The sequence below is a fragment of the Pyxicephalus adspersus genome, chromosome 2 (genome assembly GCF_032062135.1).
Source record: "Pyxicephalus adspersus chromosome 2, UCB_Pads_2.0, whole genome shotgun sequence".
In the NCBI taxonomy this organism is placed as follows: Eukaryota; Metazoa; Chordata; class Amphibia; order Anura; family Pyxicephalidae; genus Pyxicephalus; species Pyxicephalus adspersus.
The window spans coordinates 90,766,843-90,788,142 of NC_092859.1; the positions used below are offsets into that span (position 1 = coordinate 90,766,843).

The 21,300-nt window shown below is 37.6% G+C and overlaps 1 protein-coding gene across 1 annotated transcript in view; it reads right to left on the minus strand.

Annotated features, from left to right (window-relative positions):
• ARID2 (AT-rich interaction domain 2) overlaps positions 1 to 21,300 on the minus strand; it is a 43,621-nt gene that overhangs the window by 1,747 nt on the left and 20,574 nt on the right. Inside the window, exons 7-20 of the mRNA XM_072401444.1 lie at positions 19,854 to 19,920; positions 18,865 to 19,115; positions 18,225 to 18,321; positions 17,919 to 18,128; positions 17,530 to 17,697; positions 17,042 to 17,117; positions 14,741 to 14,875; positions 11,925 to 12,100; positions 8,057 to 10,902; positions 2,926 to 3,077; positions 1,347 to 1,485; positions 1,180 to 1,262; positions 552 to 669; positions 371 to 462 (exon numbers count right to left, since the gene is read on the minus strand). Of these exons, the coding sequence (XP_072257545.1) occupies positions 371 to 462; positions 552 to 669; positions 1,180 to 1,262; positions 1,347 to 1,485; positions 2,926 to 3,077; positions 8,057 to 10,902; positions 11,925 to 12,100; positions 14,741 to 14,875; positions 17,042 to 17,117; positions 17,530 to 17,697; positions 17,919 to 18,128; positions 18,225 to 18,321; positions 18,865 to 19,115; positions 19,854 to 19,920 (4,610 nt within the window). The remainder of the gene's footprint in view (positions 1 to 370; positions 463 to 551; positions 670 to 1,179; positions 1,263 to 1,346; positions 1,486 to 2,925; positions 3,078 to 8,056; positions 10,903 to 11,924; positions 12,101 to 14,740; positions 14,876 to 17,041; positions 17,118 to 17,529; positions 17,698 to 17,918; positions 18,129 to 18,224; positions 18,322 to 18,864; positions 19,116 to 19,853; positions 19,921 to 21,300) is intronic.

Sequence of the window (21,300 nt, forward strand, 5' to 3'; positions counted from 1 at the left end):
CATAGGCTGACTTAATACTAGTTGCCTCGATATCTCTTCCTTCCACATTGTTATACACTGACGTATACCAGAGGCACAGATCAGCTACGTCTGATACTCGGAGCCTGTGATCTGATTAGTGAAGTCACTCAGTGATCACGCCTTGTCTGTGGTATTAGCACTCTTGATTTGCATGAATTCATAAATCTTTATTATATATAATGGCCATTGCATGTGGGTACAGTGAGCCCTTACTGTTTATGTTATGTGCAGAGCGATAATCTCACAGGTTCAGTTTATAGCAGGGGGGAGGAGGTATACACAAGACAGATACAATAACTTCAGTGCTAGAAAATAAAAGAATCTGTTCAGTTTGAGATGTCACACTTACCGACGACCACATTCTGAGTGTTTTGCAACATTTTTTAATATTAAGGCAGCTGTTAATCGGATGTGTTTTGTGATTGGTCCCTCTTTTTCATCCTTTATAAACAGAAAGGAAAGAACATTTACTTCCATATCTCTCAGGGAGCAAAAAAAATCATGAGCTTCTTTGTGAATGAACAGCTCACCGTAAAGTCTCTAAACACTAGGTTCCTTGATCCCCGTCTTAGTGCCATGAGGGCAGCACTTGGATGATTTACAATGGCCTTCTGTGGTCGGGGAGTTTGTGCCCCTGTAGAAGGTTGCCTAAAATGAAAAAACACAGCATAAGCAATATGTAAAATGACTTTTTTGTTAAATAACTACAATAATGAAAACCTGGAAAATTCTGGATTTATTTTTATCTAATTTTACATAAATCATAATAGGAAATAGAGCTTTAAATAACAAAGTAATACTTCTAACATCTAGCAGAGCCTATTGTTGTAAATCAACATTTTCCTTTACAACTTTTCTCTGCTCAACTAGCTATAGCAGATATTTACTCTCCTGCTTTTAACACAAGCTCCAGCTGTCATATTGATCTATTGGGCACCACACTGCCTATCATTTGTGGCTTACATTGATGGGGTGGGGAAAAGGTTTAGCACTTCTTTTAATTTCCCATTCCCCTTCTGTGGTATATTAAAAAAAGAGAAAAGGTTGGGGCAAGTAAATGAACTGATGTACCACAGTGTAGCACAAAGATCATATATAAAAGTAAAACTGAAAGTATAAGGATAAATTCAATCAAAGAAATCTGTAAACAGCACTTACTTGGAAGATTTCTGATGCCCTGCCTGGTTCTGTTCTTCCTGTTTCAGCCCAGCAAGCAGAGCATCCCTCGAGCAGTGTTTGTCCTACAAACAATTACAGTCCAGAGTGAAATTGAGGTTAAATTACCAGCAGCGCATAGTTATAGTGACAATCATGGTGTATCTCACCTGTAAGTGGGTGATAAAAGAGAACCTCTGCCGCTGGAAAGGTTCACAGCCCTCCCACAGACATTGCCCTGGGTACACATCTTTACCCCCATGTTCTGTAGCTGCATGATAAAATACCTGCGAGGGAGTTTCAAACCACCTTTCAAGAAAAAGAAAGTTTCTTATTTTTATTCTGTCTTCAATAAAATTTCCAATCACGCAATTTTATTTTCTAATGGAATTACTGCGAAAATAAAAACTGTAAAACCTATGTAGAAAATCTTATGTACATTTTCAGAGTCAAAATCGTTTGGGCAGTGAGAAGCAGGAAATATTGAACACGAATATGATTTTTGTTACAATTATATTTTAAAAATCTTTTTGTTAACTCATACTACTTTCCGAGTATTACAACAATTTATATTATGTATTTCAAAATAAAAATATTGACTGTAGAAGAAAGTCTACTCCTAACTGAGAAGATAGATGTAAATGGACAGGATTAGAAAGTCCATCCAGCACTGTAAATAATGAGCAGACCAGCCATTGTACTACATGACACTGTTACTGTACAGGGAAAAGCCATGAGCAGACTACAAAAGCTGAGCTTTAGACCAATAGATCAGCAGCTGAGCAATTTGTTTGTATTCACCAACACACCCACAAGGTTAACCCCTCTGATATACATTTTGGGCTCCATGTAAAATGTGGGACTAGAATTACAAGGTGGGTAAAGATAAAAAATAAAAAAATTACTGATTTAGGTTTTTTTGAAGTTTATCTAAATTAAAAGTCCTCTAATGTTCAAACAATCTTACCTAACAAATTAACAAAACAAAACTATTTTTGAAGTACACAGTCTTTACCACCAGAGGGAGCACAAGTAATATAGTAATAGCAGATTGACTTGAAAGATAAAAGAAGCAATAACTTGTGACTGGCGATACACTACAAGGAAATAAAAATACATATATAAAAAATGTAAAACTACAGAACACAGAAAAAGAATACTTCTGGTAAATTACATGTTGGTATTCCATCAATCATTCACAACTGTAAAGTGCTCATCTAACAGCCACCTTCACCTCCCAATCACTGGTGAAATGACATTTGTGATTGGGATGATTCTACCGATAAGTGACTAGCTGGAAGTGGATCATGCAAGATTAATTACTACCTCTGGAGGCTAGAAAATATTACATTTATATACTTCTTACAGCCAAAAGCAGGCAAAAATGTTTTTTTTTTCTTTGGTTAGGGGGGAATAATTTCAAGTTTTGCTCCCGCTGCGGAGGTTTCAAAACCCTCTCACTTTTTGTCAGGACTAAAATGATGGAAGTCTCAAGAAGGGAAACATTGAAATGAAACACTAGAGAGGTGGAGGAGATATATATATATATATATATATATATATATATCTCATTTGATTAAAGGGTGATACCCAGTACACTAGAAATGATATCCTGAATACTGTTACATGTGCCAACCACAAATCTTTAGTGCCTAAAATATCTTTCCTCTTCCCTAACAAAACTAAGTGTGAGAAATGTAAAGGTAGGGAGCGGTGGGCTGTGTGCTCTTGGTCTAGGCTCTGACTTACCTTTTACATGACTGCCACAGGCACATAAAATTTTGTCCCGGCTTCTTTACTGGCTCCACCTGTTGCCCTGTTGTAGTGGGGAATGGGGAGGACTGGGAGGCAACTATGTGGCCTTGTACTTGTAATGCTGGTATAGCTGTCACCGGTGTACTCTGTAAAGGAAAGAATAATTCATACGTCTAAACATACAGTAAAATATTCCATGTCATCTAATGCTTAGCCCTCATCCAACATATGTATATGTATTACTATAACTTTAAATAAACCTAACTATAAGCAATGTTAATAAATAAATGAACATTCTAAAATGTAAATTTTTGAATGTGCTGCATTGGTGTGCAGTGGCAAAAAATATGATGACAGAATTTTTGTAATCATGATTTATAAAATCATACATTACATTATAATGTCAGGGACAATCCAGCCCATATATGTAGTGAAACATTCAATTAAATCCTTAGATATAAAACTTTGCTACAAGACTTTTGCTCCATGAAAGTTTTCGTACAAAAAAAAAAAATGAGGCAGAAAATAGACCGTAGTTTTCTTCTATAGCAATAATTCTCAACCAGCGTACATCGAGCGAACTCTGGGGAGATTCATAACAAAACAATCCTAATAACCCAGCTCATGTGACATTGCACATTCATACAGCTCTAAACTTTGAGGGGGGAAAAAAACAATCTGTCAAGCAGAAAAACAAAATAAATCTGGCTATAATATTCTACAATACCTTTATGGAAGAGATTTGCTTCACAAAACAGCCCACAAAGGATGTTCCCTTGTTAGTAAAAAGGACTAAAGGGAAATGCACATAAATCAATATGAAGATAAGTGAATATTGCTTATATAAGTGTACAAAACAAAAATGTATATTCCCTTATAGGAGAACTAAAGAATCTTTGGAAAAAAGTACAAATGGTGAACAAGAATACTTCCAAAATATTACCTCTCCTCTGCTTTAAAGAAAATTAATAGGTAGGATGTTCTACCATCTAGGAGAATAGATGTATTCATTCCTCAAAACAAATTCATTTTTGTCAGGAATAAGGAATAATCCTAACCCTTCCTCTTCGTTCTCTTACCAATCACCTGTTAAAATTTTTAGTAAATGGAGCGATCAAAGGGAGGCCACATCAACCAGAAATTCATGTATGGTAGTCCCTGAATTAAGGACATCCAACATACAGACTTGGGGCAGTTTGCATGACTTGCAGAAGAAATCTTTTACTAAACACAGCAGTGTTTGGGTGATCTTAAGGACTGAGCTCTCTGTAACCTCTTGTAACTCTTTAATGACCAAGACAAAGTCTGCATATCAAAGCACAGCTTTCTCCAAAAGTTAATGAATGTCTATGCTCCATATTGTTTTTTTTTTTTTTTTTGTTTTGTTTTTTCTCCATTGTTTGTGAATACCTCACAGTGAGGATTTTATACAGTAACTGACACCACGCTGCCTAATAATATATTGAGACAAACATCTGTCCTAACTGCATTTATTAAAATAATGTACCTGTTCCGACTTACATACAAATTCAACTAAAGAACAAACCTACAGTCCCTATCTCGTATGTAATCCGGGGACTACCTGTAAATTTCTAGGAAAAAATTGCTGTGCAAGTAAATAAAGTTAAACATTGTGTTTTGATTCTGATGTAGCAAGTTTAATGGTTGGCTACTTGGGTATGAAAGGTATTTGTGCTAAAGGAACAGTTTCAAATTCCCTGTGTGTGATGTTCAGAGCAAATAAGTGGCACAACTAGGGGGTTAAACATGAATCTAAAATCTCCCAGAATACACTATGTTTTTTTCTACTTTGTGTGCTGTATCAACTTTAAAATGAATAGGTGATTCATGTGAAATTGTTTCCAAATGAACTAGAATTCAAAATAGTTGAGATGTAAAAACTATCCCAGACAATCTCATATTTTATTTGGTACAATACCACTTGTCTGGAATATATTTGAACACTGGAACATGTATGGCGGGTAGCAAACCACATTTATTAAGGAATTATCTGTATAAATATTAGGAACACTAAACATGTTTACCAGGAGACATGTTCAACCAGCTTTGTAGTGAATTAAAAGTGTATTAGTGTAAATGCACACTTTCTTTAGTAAATCTGACCTATGTTTTCTGATTTAAAATCTGCTTAGGAGCCATCTCAAGGACTTATGTTTAGTTATTTTGGTAAATTAAAGTGCTACTGAGTGTTACCTATTTACTGTAAACACAAAATATTCAATAATGTATTATTCCTTGGGTCTGGAATACTGGAAATACCACATTGATCAGCACAGTGACTTAAGTAAAGGGTGCTCCATCCTATACAGGAAAATGATAAAAGTTCCATTTTGTTCACCCAGGATACAGAAAGCTGTAAATGTCCCAGCACACCTATCTGTCAATCTATATCCTACATTCTCACTTCCCAATATGCAAGGCCCCCCTCCTGTACAGAGTACTAACCTTTCTATATCCATTTAGATATATCCATTTAGAACCTGTGTACAGGTCTTATCATCGGTTACATAAAATGAACTTACCAACCTATTCCTATTACACCCCTCATTAGGAGAGGACATCTTCATAGATAGCAGAAGCTGAATATCACACAATCAAAGCAAGCTCACAATATATAATGACGGCGTGAACCCTAAACCAAATTATAGCTTTTCAAGCCTGTGAATTTAAATAAACCTACACAAAGTTAGTCAAATGGTTTAAAGTAAAACTGTGCTACGTTTATGTGCCATCCATTTTTGGGTCGGCCATGCTATTTGTCTGACAGAAGCAGTCAAATAGCCTACACTTCTGCATATGATGACACCAGTCACTCCGACAGAATTGGTGCTTAATATTCGGCCTCTTGTCTTGGAATGTGGGGAAAAACTGTGCTTAGCCTTGTGTAATCTGTAACACAAGCAACTCCAAGCCAGGAACAAAAGACATTAGGTCAGCACAGGCTAAAGGGGAAGTAACCTCAATCCATTTAGACATTTCAGGTACTTATTTGTAAAAAGAAACCTGTTCAGAAAAGTAATAATGGTGTTGCCAATTTAATGGCTGTTCTGTTTTAAATGTACATTTAACCTCCCTAGCCGTAACCCCAAGTGTGATTTGGAGTAGAAAAAAGTTGCTGAAAGCGGTAAACCTATGGGAAGTAATAGTAAATACAGCCTTACCTGATCCACCGGCGTCCTGCGTTGTCCATCGACATGATCTCGGTCTTCTTCTTTCTTCCTCCGGCATCTTCTGCACACGGTAAGTCACCTGGGAGTTCCCGGTGATGTCAGTGCGTGTGTACATTGCTGGCGGGGCGGGGCGGGAAATTCAAAATCCATTTGTATTGCATTCAATACAAAATAACTGTATTGAATGCAATACATTGGATTTTTGGGTGTAAAAGCAAAACATTGTATTTCATGAGTATAATATTTATATTTTTTTTAAAAAATAAAATAAAACAAATATATATATATATATATATATATATATATATATATTTATTATTTTTACATGATTTTGTGTTTCAAACTTTATTATACTCAAAGTATTAGTGTTCTGCCCAGCCCCTTTTAGCCGGGCACACCACCCAGCACTTTTCAGCAGCCACCCGGCTGTTTTTGGGTGATTACTGATGAGTTGGGTCACAATACAGGGGCTGCCACCCGTCTACAGTTTCTTCCCACACGGCTTAAAAAAATTTCTGAACAAGAAAATTAATATTGAAAATATCTGACAATGGGACTTCCTACTGCTTGACAAAAATGAACAAAGCCCACCTTCCACCGTGTAACTGATGTTATGGCCACATATTCATATTAAAAGGCAGTCCATCTTTAAAAAGTCTGCAAAGCTATTATGTAGTTTTAGATCAAGTCATCACCGTGTAAATTTATTTTCCTAGTGATAAAAATATTTAAAAATAGTAAACCTTGCAAACCAAATTTCCTTTGCAGAAGCTTCAAACAGGTACTTTATGACACAACGGAGTTAAAAACTAAAATTATATTAGACACAGAAATATTCTTAAAACATAATAACAAATCATCCATATAGCTTCATGAATCGGATCTCCAAGTGCCTGACTTCTATGTCTACTGTATCCTCCAAGTCTGAGCCAAGTCCACATATAGAAACCACACTACAGTAACTTTATAGTAAAGCTACACACTTTTTTAAATGCACAACCCACAACCAAAATCAATATCTTGAAATGCAGAGTGCTGAGATTGGAAAGCAGGGGATTTTGAGAGTAGTGCCCTGGAGCCACGTGGTTGTTACATCTTTTAAATTTATGTTAATATTGTAAAATAAAGCAAATTAATCTATCAAATCAAAGTTTCAAAGTCCTGAGTACACACGAAAGCTTGTTACCCCCGTGGGAAGAAAGTCCCCGTCCACATGCCTGCATCATCCTGATTTTGTCTGATATCGTCAGACTTTATGTTTGGTGCTGTGCCATGAAACCAAATCAACTGTCCCAGCATTTATTGAAAGAACTTCTATTAGGTTTGAATTAAAGGCAGCAGTGAGTGGGTATCTGGAAATGAAGCCTATGGATAATATTTATATATCAAAACCATTACAATGTTTTTCCATCTAAGTATTTTATTTAGGCACCGTTGTTTTCTATGCTATGCACAGAAATTAGTGCTGGCCTTTATTATAAGTATTTCAGTCTGCATGGTGGAGAATTGCAGCAGCTACTTTCTCAACATTCTTTCCTTGAACCGTGTTCCGCGTTTAATATGATGCTTTGTGACAAATGCATTGTGATGTTAAAAGGTCCCATATGACAATGTCTATCATTGTTTTTTCAAGATCCAACATCAACAAAGCCTGCAATTTAAATACAATTTAAATTACTACATTTGGGGTAGTTTCTGTACCTGCAACTTTTCTAATATGTAAATCTCACATGTAAATCCTGAACACCCAAGTGTCAAATACAGAGTCAACCAAATACAGGATGGTGGCTCATTGTAAGACATTAAAGCTATGGTGAGTTTAAACAAAAGTAGTAGTAGAAATCACTACTCCAGTTATCTGCTCTTGTTGGTTTTTTGTTCTTTTTTTAATGTTCATAACTTCAAAAAAATGACATCCCAAATTTTTGACTTACCTGTGCAACTATTGTTTGTACAAATGTGTGTGGATGCTGCTGTTGTTGCTGCTTTTGGTGAACAGCACTTTCTATTGCTACTTTCGCTACAGTGCTTGGATCCACGCCAGCTGGCACAGCAACCATTGTTGCACTACAGCCAGCGTTATTAGGGTCACTTATTGTAACAATCCGTACTCCCATTTTATTGGGAATGACTGGAGCAGATTCCCGGTCACTGTCCTCCGCTGGTCGCTTGACAGATTTGCAGTCCACTGTTCCATTAGCTGACCGGATTTCAGCAGGTAGAGTAGGCTGAATAATTCTAGATCCTGCATGGGGCAATGCTATAATTTGATGACCTGGTAAAACGGGGGTCGTAGACGGAGCAGGGATAACTACAGGTGGACGCTGCTGAGGCACATCTGAATTCAAAGTGGAAACTACAGGTCCATTGGGTAAATCTGTGGGATTACCACAATGTATTTGATTTGAAAGGTTTGAAGAATCACGACTGCTGCTTGCAGTATGTGATAAACTTTTAGGTGCTACAGGTCCATTGGATAATTTTTCCACTTGTTCACCTTTGGCAGTAACTTGTTGAGAAGAATCAGTAACCTCTTGTTGCTCCACAGGAGATATTTCACCATTTCCTACATGGTTGGAAGTTTTGTGATTTGGAATGTTTTTGCTCAAATGTGAACAGTCTTCTTTTTCAAAATCACAAATACCATTCATTTGTGGCCGTTTTAAGTCCGTTTTACTATCCTGTGCATCTGACTGCTCAAAGTTTTGCTTTGTGGAAGCTCCATTTTCCCCCATTTCCACAGATGACCCATTAGGGACCAGTTGGCTGGCCTCATTCTGAGCTTTCCCTGAGTTTGAAGGAGGTAGACTGGAGTCATACTTTTTACCATTCAAAAGATTTCCAACTTGCACATCATTTTCATTAGTTTCCCCGTTGCTGGTGTTTGCAGACCCTTTTGGACAGGAAGGATTTTCCATCACTTCAATTTTACGTTCATGAACATGCAAGCCTGTAGCTTCCTTTGCTTCTTCCTCCTTTTGGCAAATTATCTTATCACCCTTAAAAGGGGGAGAATTGGTAGAACCTGGTACTGGTCCACCTTGTTGCGTTGGAGCAGCAGAAAGAGTTTGTACCTGTAATCCAACTCCTGTTTGTGTCCCACTCATTGGTGCAATGATCTGAGGTGTACTTCCCTGGCTTACTGTTGCAGTAGCAAAACTTGTGTTTGGCACAACTGTTATCGTCACTTGATTGCCTGTAGTCCCTTGGAAAATTGTTGCTGGAGAATTGGATATTAACTGGCCTGGCAATATCTGCAGGTTTGAAATTGGGACAGTCTGAACAGCAGTTTGGTTCGGCATAGTACTCTGAACTAACTGTACATTTTGCTGCCCAACCAGAATTTGTTGCGTTGTAGGCTGACCTTGTACTCCAAATGAAGGCGTTTGATTATTAGCTACTTGATAGACCACCTGAGGACTTGGTGCTCTTGCATTGTTAGGAGGTGGTATTTGAGGAGCAGGGAGTATTAGTTTTCCTCCAGGAGTGGAAGGTCCCCGTTTTGGAAGCAACAGTTGTTTGATTAAGCTGGACTCACCAGGAGTAGAAAGACCAACATTTGCATTCTGAGCTTGCTGTTGCTGAATCTGGACTTGAACAGGCTGGGTTGGCTGTGTCTGCTGAGTTTGCCCTTGTGCCTGTTGTTGTGTTTGGGGCTGTTGGTGTGGTGCTGGTGACAACTGTTGCCTTTTGACGGAAAGCATTTGGCTAACAGTTGGAGGAGGTCCTTGTGAAACTGGAGTGGTTGGGGGAGATGTCATTATAGGTGGGAGCTGGTTATTTGGAGATGGTAAAGGAGATGAAGAAGGTGCTATGCCTGGTTGCCCAGTTAACTGAACAGTCTGCCCAGCTTGAATGTTAGCTGTATTAGTGAGAACAATTTGGTGAATGGCTGGTGCATACGGTTGTCCTGGCTGACTAACAATCACAACACTCTGCTGGGGCTGTTGCTGTTGGGGCTGCTGAACTACAGTTGCGGATGAAACTTGTTGAGAAGAGAGGGGTTTAGGAGCAATATTCTGGAAACCAATTCGAGAAGCTTGTGGATTTTGAACACCAGCTATAGTAACCACTTGTCCAGTGGCAACCTGGAAACTCTGTACTGTTGTTGCAGATGCTATGTTGGATGATGATGTTGTTACATATTGTTGAGGAGTTATAATAACTGTATCCTTCTGCTGGCTGGAAGCTGGAGGCTGCTGTGATGGAACTTGCACCGTTTGTGAAGATGTGGTAATCAGCTGCTGTCCTTGCTGAATTCCAGCTGAGCCTGTTGGCATATTTTGAACTCTGCCAAATATGTGACCTTGAGGAACAGTTTGTTGAATAACTGTTACAGGTGTTCCTGATGCTATCTGTCCAGGTACCATTGTATGTAATGGGGACTGCTGCTGAATAACAGATGGATGGTGAAACAATGCCTGAGATCCTACCACAGCAACAGAAGACTGTCCTGCATTGCTGTGATTTTGAACGATTGAAGCTTGTGTTGATCCAGCCAAAGAGATACTGACAGGAACTGCTGAATGTTGAACAGATCCCTGCAGGACTGCAGCTTTCACTACTTCACATGAAATTGGAGTTTTATTCTGTATTACAGTCACAGTAGTGTTCTGCTGATGCTGGGCTTGACTTAGAGGATTCTGTGGTATCCGGCAAACTGTCTGTGCAACACTGTGTATGCCTTGAATAGGAAACGACATTTGTGTTGCTGCCAGATTAGGTGCTTGGTTAGTTACCAGACCTCTCTGGAAAGGATTTACAGCTCCTTGTGGCAATCCTGCAAACAAAAAACAAGCATCAGTCTCTGTGTCCATACAACTAAACAATTACTGTCATGACTGCTTTCATGGAAACACACTTCATAGTGGATTCTACTGTTACTTCAACAAACATTTGTGATACTAGAGGTTTTTATAATTAAATTGAAAAATTCTCAATACTGTCAAAATGATGTCTCAGCTTCAGTAAATGCTCTTGCTAAAAGGTAATCAGTTATCTTTTAAAGGGTCTCACCATCACAGAAGGTAAGCTTTGCTGTTCGTCGCATGTTCCCAACATATACACATTTTATTATGTAAAGGCAATTGCCCAAATGAAACTGCATCTGTTATTCCTACAAAATCTCAATAGTTTTGCTGCCATGATAATCATCCTGATTTAAATCACTGGCCCAATACAAGTATTACCAAGGAAACTAGCAAATACAGCTATAACTACTACTGCAGGCCAATGTTTTATAAGGTATGAAACCAGAAAGTCAGCATAACAGCAAATGAGGGCTCCTTAAAATACTGTCCATGACAGATTTAAAATTCACATCTGAATTTGAGTGCATGCAGGCCATATGCACACAATAATAAGTATTACCTGCTTTGGAACAAAGGTTAACTACTAAACCATGCTTTTTTTGCAGCAAAAATTGCATTTCCTAAAATATTTTATAAATACTAGTTTATTTTATTGTTCTTATCAATAAATAATTGTTGTCTTATTAACTACATATATTTAACAACTGTAAAGTATGACTCAACCAATGGTTTGTAGCACTACTTATGTTCTAAAATTCTCACAATGCTAGACACAAGACCCATGCCTAAGGCATTTGCATAAAAGACTAAAGACTAATCTTTAGGTTTTTGTAGACTGTTGAGATTGCCTACAATGAAATACATAGTATACAATATGAAATACAATATGAAACAATTTTTGTCATAATATATAATTGGGTGCCTTTAAAACAACAAATCTGTAAAAAAATAAAATAAAAATAAAAATAAAAAACAGAAGAAAAAAACGAACCTGCTGTGTTTGCATCAGGCACCACATCTGCCCTAACAACAGACTGTTGCTGCTGATAGTACATCTGAATAGGAAGTGGTATTGCCCTTTTTTTCACACCAGAAACATGAAATTGAGCTTGTCCATTATTGTTTGGGTCTTCAACTCGCTTTATGTTATGATTTGGAAATACAGACCTGCAAAAAATGCAGAAAAACTATAACATTTGTCAAAAACATAACAAATTTGCACAAACTATGTCAAATGTCATTAAATAAAAAGTTACAAAATAGTTCTCCCCAGCCCATTTTTGGTGAGCAGGATGCCCAGCTGCCCTGCCCACTCCGCCTGGCTCTTATTAGCAGCACCAATCCTCTGTACAGACAACGAAGACGCTGCTCCATTTTCAGCTGTCATCCGTTGGGAGGATTCCAGCTGCCGATAAGAGCCGGACGGAAGGAGAAGAGCATGGCTACCTTCGGCTACACCCCCCCCCCCCCAAAATTTTAATACTATAGCAAACGCACTGCCCTGTTACACATTACTGCCCACTTCTAACCATTGAACCCCTATTTCTCCACAATAGGAAGGTGTAGGAAACTAAAAATGTGTGGGGAACGCCTGTGGATAACAGCCCCTAAAATGTTATCACTATGACATCATTAGAACATAAAAAGACTCTGCCCATCAAAACAAAATTGAGGTTCAGATACTGGTAGGGTACAGTTATGTGTAACAGGGCAGCGTGTTTTGATGGGCAAAGTTTATGTTGTAATGATGCCATGGAGACAAAAGTTTGGGGGGTGTTAGCCACAAATGTGCCCCACTTGCACCTATAATTTTGTTTACCTGCACCTCTCTATTCTAAAGAAATTAATGTTCAAGGCAGGGAAGCTCACAGTTTGATGAGCAGTGTTTTTTATATTCCTTATTTAATATACAGTGCTGCATAATATGTTGGTGCTATATAAATCTTGTATAATAATATTGATGGCATGCTAAAAAATTTTAGGGGTTTTTTTTTTTTTACATCTGTGCCCCACTTGCACCTACATTTTCAATTTCCTGCACCCCAGAATATGGGCAGTGATGGGGGACCCCTCCTTTTCTGTATTTGCTGCCATGGTGGTAAAGACCGCAACATAAATTTGCGGCTTCCTGGGGTATTTGTGTCACATGTTCCAGGTGGCTGTGAGCTGCTCCCTCTGTGCATGCCCATCAGGCATGGATCATCAGGGGCTTTCCTATAATGTACAAAAAGTGTTCAATTGCACGTATGCCCAATGAGATCAGCACTTGATGGAACGGTGAGCATCGGAAAGAAGAGGGAAGCTAAGCAAGCATGTGACTCGCTGGGCTCAGTTTGTGGACAGATCAAGGTAAAATTTTTTCACAAAAGTTCTGTGTTACCTAGAATTAGCAGTAAGAGACCATATCTGAAGTAAGGCAGTCGGGTTACATTTGCTGCATTTACCCCTCACTTTCCTCTCGCCAGGAACCTTTGCTGCTTGAAAAACTGCTAGGCCTGAAAAAGTTTAGCAGTCGCCACCGGTTACCAATCCCAGGTGCCCAGCAGTTGCCAAGTAGTCACTCGGGAGGGGTAAATGGCATTTTTTACTGCAAATGTGAACTAAGCCTAACTTGTTATACCACATTGATCACAATATCACACTACTACAAGGGATTACACTACGCAGTTGGATTAAAATACACAGCACTGAACAGTTTGAGTGAGCATAATACAAAAAAATGGAAAAATTGTACATTTTAGCAAGCCAGGCATTAGAAAGTTGGAACAAAGTATAAGAGGGTAGGTAGAACACTGACACAATGATAAAGGTTACTGCATACCTATAGCATAAAAAACTAGGAGCTCTAAATTTGTCTTGCCCTGTCCACTTTTTTTTTTACTACCTGGCTACAGCTTCCCCCCACCCAGCTGAAAATATTTTCTGGGGAGAACATTGTTACAGCATTTTTTTTAATAAAATGTGCAAACAAAAGTCGCTCCTGCAGACTAAAGGGTTAAAACGTACTTCTTCAGGTGCCTGCATGTCAATACCACTGCCTGCTGGAGCTATACTGACTGAAACATTATCATTTTGTATTTATATAGTGACGATATATTAGGCATCTTTAACATCCTCCACAATTCAAGGCGTACTGCATGCCTAGATTCTACTGCCTAACACTGGCACCTGCAAGACTACTTTGTCCTGGAGTAATTTAAGTGTTGGAAAAACATCACAGAAATGAATCAAGCATCTGACACACATACATACACACTGACTGGATATTAAATAGTAAAGTCATAAACTTAGCAGAATCCTTGCTTTAACGGAAGTACTGCAGCATAGGCGATTGGCTCCTTGTGGTGCTGCTACCGCTTCCAAACTGCGATCTACTGTAAATGGGATTGCAAGGAGCCGATACTAAACAGTTTTGGCTACTTACACTAGATGCTTGTTTTTTAAAATACACAAGGATTGTTAATGCACACAATGGATTATGACCACAGTAAGCCAAATTGGAGTTTGTTTTATCTGTATAGAGTTCAGCTTTTTCTTATATATTAGCACTGACCACTTGGAAAACCACTTGGAGTAATTTGGACAAAAAAAACACATATGAAAGTATTCAACTCCCTTAGTTCAATGCCGAGATTGTTCCATCTTTCTATGTGCCATAATTTGTGATAATTTACCCTAGCTTCTTTTAAAATTATGCTAAATGTTTTTTTTGTATATTACCTTAAGTGTTGCCGCTACGAACAAGCAACAACACCAATACAAGGTAAGATATATGGTTAAAAAGAAAAGAAAAAGTGGTTATTTTACCTCAGACATTTGTAGAATCCAGAAGAGGTCAGAATTCCACCTCTTGCCAATTTGCTACATGTTGAAAGGTACTCGGAGTACATTTCTGATCTGGAGACGGATGTTTCTGGACTTACTTCAAAATTGGCATTTAACCTGTGGAAAGACACAAAGGATCTATGTTGTTCTTTTAAAAACTAAAATAACCAAAATCCAACTGACTCTGGTCAGTGACCCCCCTAAATTGGCAGACTGTCTGCTGGAAGTATTACCAAGTCTGTGTAACAGATTTTGGGGCCTGCCTGAAGTAATAAGGCTTACAGACCAGGATGTACTGATCCCACAGAGCTTCCAGAGCATCCACCAAACATGTATCTGTATACAAACTTTACCAGTTTGATCCTTGACATGGGGGCTAGGAGGTCTACATCTGGCATATTACACCTGCATCCTTGTGTTTTTTTATTTAAAGTTTACTATTAAATTTATTAAATATGGGTGAGTTATGCCTAAGAATTATAGCCTACAATGTAAAATACATTTTCATGTATTTAAAAAAAAAAACAAAAAAAAAAAAAACACTTTTTGCATGGAAATTTGCACATAATTATAACGCTAGGGAGGTTAAAGCCCAGCAGGCTGGTGTGCATTGTGAGAATCTTCCAAAAGACAGGATTTCCCTAATTCCAGAGTTGGAATCCCAAGCCACCAAGCAAAGGATAGCCTAATCCTTGGAAGCAGCAGCATTGTCGATGTCTTGAAGGAGGCTACCATCAGCCCCAAGACTCTCATATTGAAAGAGTCAAATGGCTTTATGGCTAAAGAGTTGAAATATAAGAGCCTAAAATATCCCCTGTAAACGCAGGCAAATGCAGGGTCACAAACTGATAATGCAGGGTCTCCAAAGTAAAGCTTACAAATCCCTAAAGGGGCTAGAAACATGGACAACTGCCTGATGTATGGAAACAATTACAGATCTGGTAGAATCTATCTGGAAGAGAGAGAGAGTCAATGTTGGTGGGAGTCTCAGTGGAGGTAGCATTGCGTGAAACTTAAATATGTAGCTCAGGGACACCTCCTCCAGCAGAACCTAATCATCACCAATAGACGCCATCTAAGCATCTGAAATGGTCAAAAGACATTCGCCCATTCTTGAAAGTAAGGGCACAACTTCATGTCATCAGATTTGGCATTACTTTGAATGCCAAACTTTGTGGAGGAACATGGAGCTAAGCTTAGAGGCTCCCAAAGTTGCCGATTTTACAGTCTGCTCCCTGGGCTTTTTTCCATTTTTTTTTTTAAACTCAAGCCACCTCAGTTTGGGGGGGAAATTAAAACAGGGAAAGGTTAGCCCTTGTAGGATTTTTTTTTTTTGTCAATGGTCCTTTTTAGGAGATGTTGATGTCACCGACTGACCATTGAGCCATTTAAAACATACAGTCTTGGTCAACAAAACTCGATTTCAACATTCAATCAAGAACCTTCATTTTGCCTATATAGCTGTACAGTTTTAACGATATAAACAATACATCAAGAAAATTTCTTTACCATGACCTGCTTTAGGAATAAATTAATTTTACTTTAAAGCTTCATCACTATTTAGTGATTGTATTTATTAATTATATTGGCAAAAAAACTAAAAATTTATTATACATGCTTACTGCCTCAATTAGCAACTCAATTTCCCATAAAACAATTTTTTTTTAACACAGTCTACTTCTTCACAGCAATGTATATCTCCCTCATCCCTAGATCAGCTTTGCTGTGGTGTTTGCTGCCATCGTTTGTAGAATTTTACATATCAAGAAATTTAGAGAAAAGGCTTAATAAACGTATTGTTAATAAAGAAAAAAAAAGGAAAAAAATGTGTACAATAGTGTTTCATTTAGTATAGCGACTTAAATACTATTGTAGATCCTAGGAATCAAGTGTTAAGGTTAAAATAATGAATTTACCCCAAGGCTTTCAGTAATCATAAAAACCAAATCTTACCAGATATGTAACAAACCACCTATTCAGAAAAACACAGGTTTAGAAAGCAATAATGCTATTAGAAAGGAACACGTAAACCATGCAAAACATTTGTTTCCTGAAATAACGCACCTAGATATACACCTCTACATCTTTTACACAAGATATACACACAAGTTCAAACCAAGATACAACACACTTTTTACATTTGCTTCACTGGAAAGCTGTGTAATCTAAGCTAAAACATTGATAAAAAAAGAAGGAATCCAAGACTAATATAACAAAAAAAGGTATGCTATAGTATAAAAATACTGCAAAATTAAGGAGCTGCCGAAAATATTTTTAACATACCACTGACAACCAAACTTTTCACTGTCTATTTCTACAATTCCAGGTGGTACACCATGCGCTTGAGCAGTTCTTGAAGCTAAAGAAAAAGGCAAAAAAAAATTGTTACACAGGAGGATGAATTTCAACAGCTTTAGCAAATTAAAAGAATTATATACAACAGCAATCCTGAAATAATTACTATTAACTTAGTATTAACTCAGAAGAACTATGGACAAACTAATCAGAGGGGGCAGCTTACAGATGGTCTATTTCAGCCATATGTATCTGCTAGCAATAATCAATAGCAATAATCATCTTTATAACAGAGGACTCCCGGGTAACATTTACTAAGTAAATGAAGTGCAATCCTTCTTTGGAACACTGCTAATATTATTGCTTTATTAGTTCAGGGACACACATACCATAGAATAATTGCATTAACAACCAAATCTTTCCATACTGTATACAGGACATAAAATTTTAATTAACAAAAACTTTTTCATAATTACCAGGAGCAGGGCTTGGATTGGCTGCAGCAGGCACATTCTCAACAGCCTGAGGGCGGATTTCTGACACCACCTGGTGGTTGGAGCTTTGATGTTCTATAAGTTTTACTGCTGTTAGTGCATCAGGTCCAAACATTTGTATGTCCATAGAAATAAGACATACTAAGGTATCTGCAATGATCAACACAAAGGGTAAACAACCAACTAAAATTAGGGATAGGTATTCAAAAATTTGAAATGTATCATTTCTGATAAATAGCTTTATGGTTGCCTTTGTTACTAGAGAATAAAATCAATAAACAACAAAAGAGGGAGGAAAGTTATTTAGTACAGAGAAAAATAGGTCTGACCATTTTTTTTTTTTTTTTTTAGAGGTCCTTTAGGTGTCTTACCTATGCTTCTCTCTACATTTGCTATTTTCACACAGGCTACTTCACCCAGTTCGGTAAGCATATAGAGCACCTCAAGAGTAGAAATTACAAGCAGGACATCCGGCAGAGTAAGATGACAGATAATTTCCTTGTAGCTGTCTTGATCCACATATTCACAAATAAGAACGCCATTATCTTCAGCTTTACACAAGTTTCCTAGGATTTCCATTCCTGATAATAAACCACAGCAAACAAAATGAAGGTAAGAAAAAAAAAAAAAAGACCATATGCAACACTTTTTACCAACAATTTTTGCAATAGACGTACCTCTCATTTTTAAAAACCTGTCTCTTGACATTAGACATTTTGTGATAGTGTGAAACATAAGGTGAGTGGTTTTGAAGTCGACTGGATCTAGTTGAAGCTGAAGCAAAAAAAAAACAAAAAAAAAACAAATAAGCAGATTCATGTTTCAGTATGTAAACGTTAAATATCATGTCAGCTATTTATATATCTAAATGAGCATTGTAGTCTGCTACAGCAGCTACTCTGCAACAAACTGAACAAGTTTTGGCTGCTGCAAATCTGTTCCGAATTTTGTAGTGCGACATGGCCCTTTAGAGGTATTGGGACATTGACCCACACCACCACCAGCAATAAAAATAAAAAAAATAAAAAAATGTTTTAACTGTAGAAATATGAGTCTCCAATTAGTCATGGCAAGATCTCAAAACAGAGGGCCATTTGGGGTTTCAGGCAGTTCCACAGCAGGATCATGATGCTCACGTTAACCAAAGGGATTGTAAAATCTCATCAATATATAAGAGGTTAAGTATCACACAAGCAACAAAATTAAGGTACCTCAGAAGGATCAGAAGTACCATCTATATTAAAAAAAAAAAAAAAAAAAAAAAAGGTAGGATCGACTTTAAAAAAGTGGTACACCAAAATGAATTCTGCTTCTCACCTCTGCTGCAATATTCCCCAACGTATCAAGACCCAATTGTCTTAGAGAAATAAAGTGACTGTGAGCAGATAGTAACAAGAAACGCAGACAAGTCCGATTAGCTGCCAAAAGTTTTACATTGCTTTCCTCAAATGAAAGATTTCGCAAAATAACTGCTATCTGTAGAACTCGCTGTCCTTCAATGTCATTTATGCCCAACTTCCGAGGAGGATGAAATAACGAGTCCCATAAAGATTCAGGAGATGCACCTTCTAGAATAGGGAAAAAAATATAAAATACAGTGGCAATGCACATTATTGGAATTCAACATCAAGAAAAGTTGCATTTTTTCCCTGTAAATTAAATTACTTAATATACATTATTGTTATGAATGTAAGTGAACCCCTAGCATTTTTTAAATCCTAGGAAAGGTTTTGACTTCTGCCTGTGTAACCATTATTCCACGGTTCTGTAATGTACAGATAAAATGACAGAATGTGGAGAGGAAATTTCCCCAACACAAACGGCATATAAATGTAGCTGGTTAAATACTCATGACAAAAAAAAAAATCTTATGTTTGCATCCAGTAGGTTTTCCTACTTCCTTTCAACATGGCTGGAAGTGGGAATAAAGGCCATTACTCAAACCTTTACCCATTTATATAAAATATATAATATTGTAACAGCAGACAGTCCCTGATAAATAAACTATTTATAAGCTATGAAGCACCATTGTAAATCTATTTTACTACAACTGCATCAAAATGTATATGCTCACCAGTTACGTTTTAGCTTAATTTAGCTAATGAAAAAGTACTTTATATACAGAATATATTTATATATGCATTTTCAAAATCTAATACAAAAGAGCATAAGAACTGCTGCTGAGCTGTAAAAATTGACTTCAGTCCAGTCACTGATTTATACTTGGAGAGACAATTAAACATACTTTTCATAAATCTGAAATCTTGCTGTACCACTGCACCCCACACATGAATGCATTGGCCTACCTTGAGATCTACTTTTGTCATATATGAGGTCACGAACTTCATTGTCATCAACAATATCCTTCCAAAACTGTAATAGAACATAAAGAAGGCAATTTAGGAAGGTGATGCAAATGGTTGGTGTTAAGATTAACAGTTGGTGTTACAACTACAACAGCTCATCAATGATATAGGACATTTGCTTCAAATCAGGCCAAGGAAGCGCATCACATTTTATAAGCTCCAGTTGACTTTTTAAAAAATGCATTTGAAGGAAGGCCTGTCAGTCATGTGATCATTAGATACTACCTAATTTTCCAATTTCGGGCTGCTATGGCAGCATGAAAAATAAGTCAAGACACTCTTAAGTGGAGTAGCCATGCTGTGGAATATGTGAGGCATATGGAACATGCAATGAGCGCCTGTCAAACAATTATATTGTTAACAATGGTAATTTCTTATATACATATTTACAGACTGTACAGGATGCTACTTTTTTGTTTTTTGTTTTTGTTATGCTGGACTAAAGCTGCGTACACACGTCAGATTTTTCTCGCCCGATAATCGGCATTGGCCAGATATCGGGCGAAAATCTGGCGTGTGTACAGTCGGCGGCGTCCATCGTCTGAACGACCGTCCTGGCGGATCCACGGACGATGAATGACGACCGATCCTAATGCAAGGGAAGGGGGAGAGCGCACAGCAGGGTGCCGCTCCCTCGCTCTCCGCCTCCCCTTTCCATAGAGCAGAACGGTGCTGTATATACAGCACCGTTCATGGATCGTGTAGTCCTTTGTCCACAAAAATTGCACGTGTGTACACAGCTTAAGCCACTTTGTGTTTTGTTTTGCTGAAGAGAAACAGTGTTTTGATTGATGCCAGAACCAACAAAAATTGACTTTTTATGAAGCACTACAGTGTCTTGCGGTGAGCTGATGCTCTAACTTCATAAAACAAACATCTGCATTAGTTAGATGAGCAGGCTATCATTCTTTAAATGTCTGTATGATAATGGGTTTGTGTAAGACAGGCAAATATTATATATATTTGAACATGGTGTAATTAGGCTTACTTCTTAACTGTGGAGGGCACGAGTTCAACTAAATAGCAAAGGGCTTTTCTGACCAGGGCAGACTCATGAATCATTTAGATCTTAATTAGGTGAAGTTACTAAATTAAATTATACACAAGAATACAGACTTCAGCCCTACTACAGGAAAACAAATTTGCTGCTAATAAACAGGGAAAGGTAAACTAAATCCTTACAAGATAGAATACAAGACAGAAGTGAAAGACTGGGTTTATCTACAATACAATATAATTTGTGTCATTGCACCACCACATTTGCATTTGTTGTGGAATTTGTGAGCCTACTCAATATGGTTTTTCACCATGCACAGAAGTCACTAAGCAGAGGTGACAAGAATGAGCATTACCCTCCCCCAATATAAAAACTCAGCAAATATGGAGT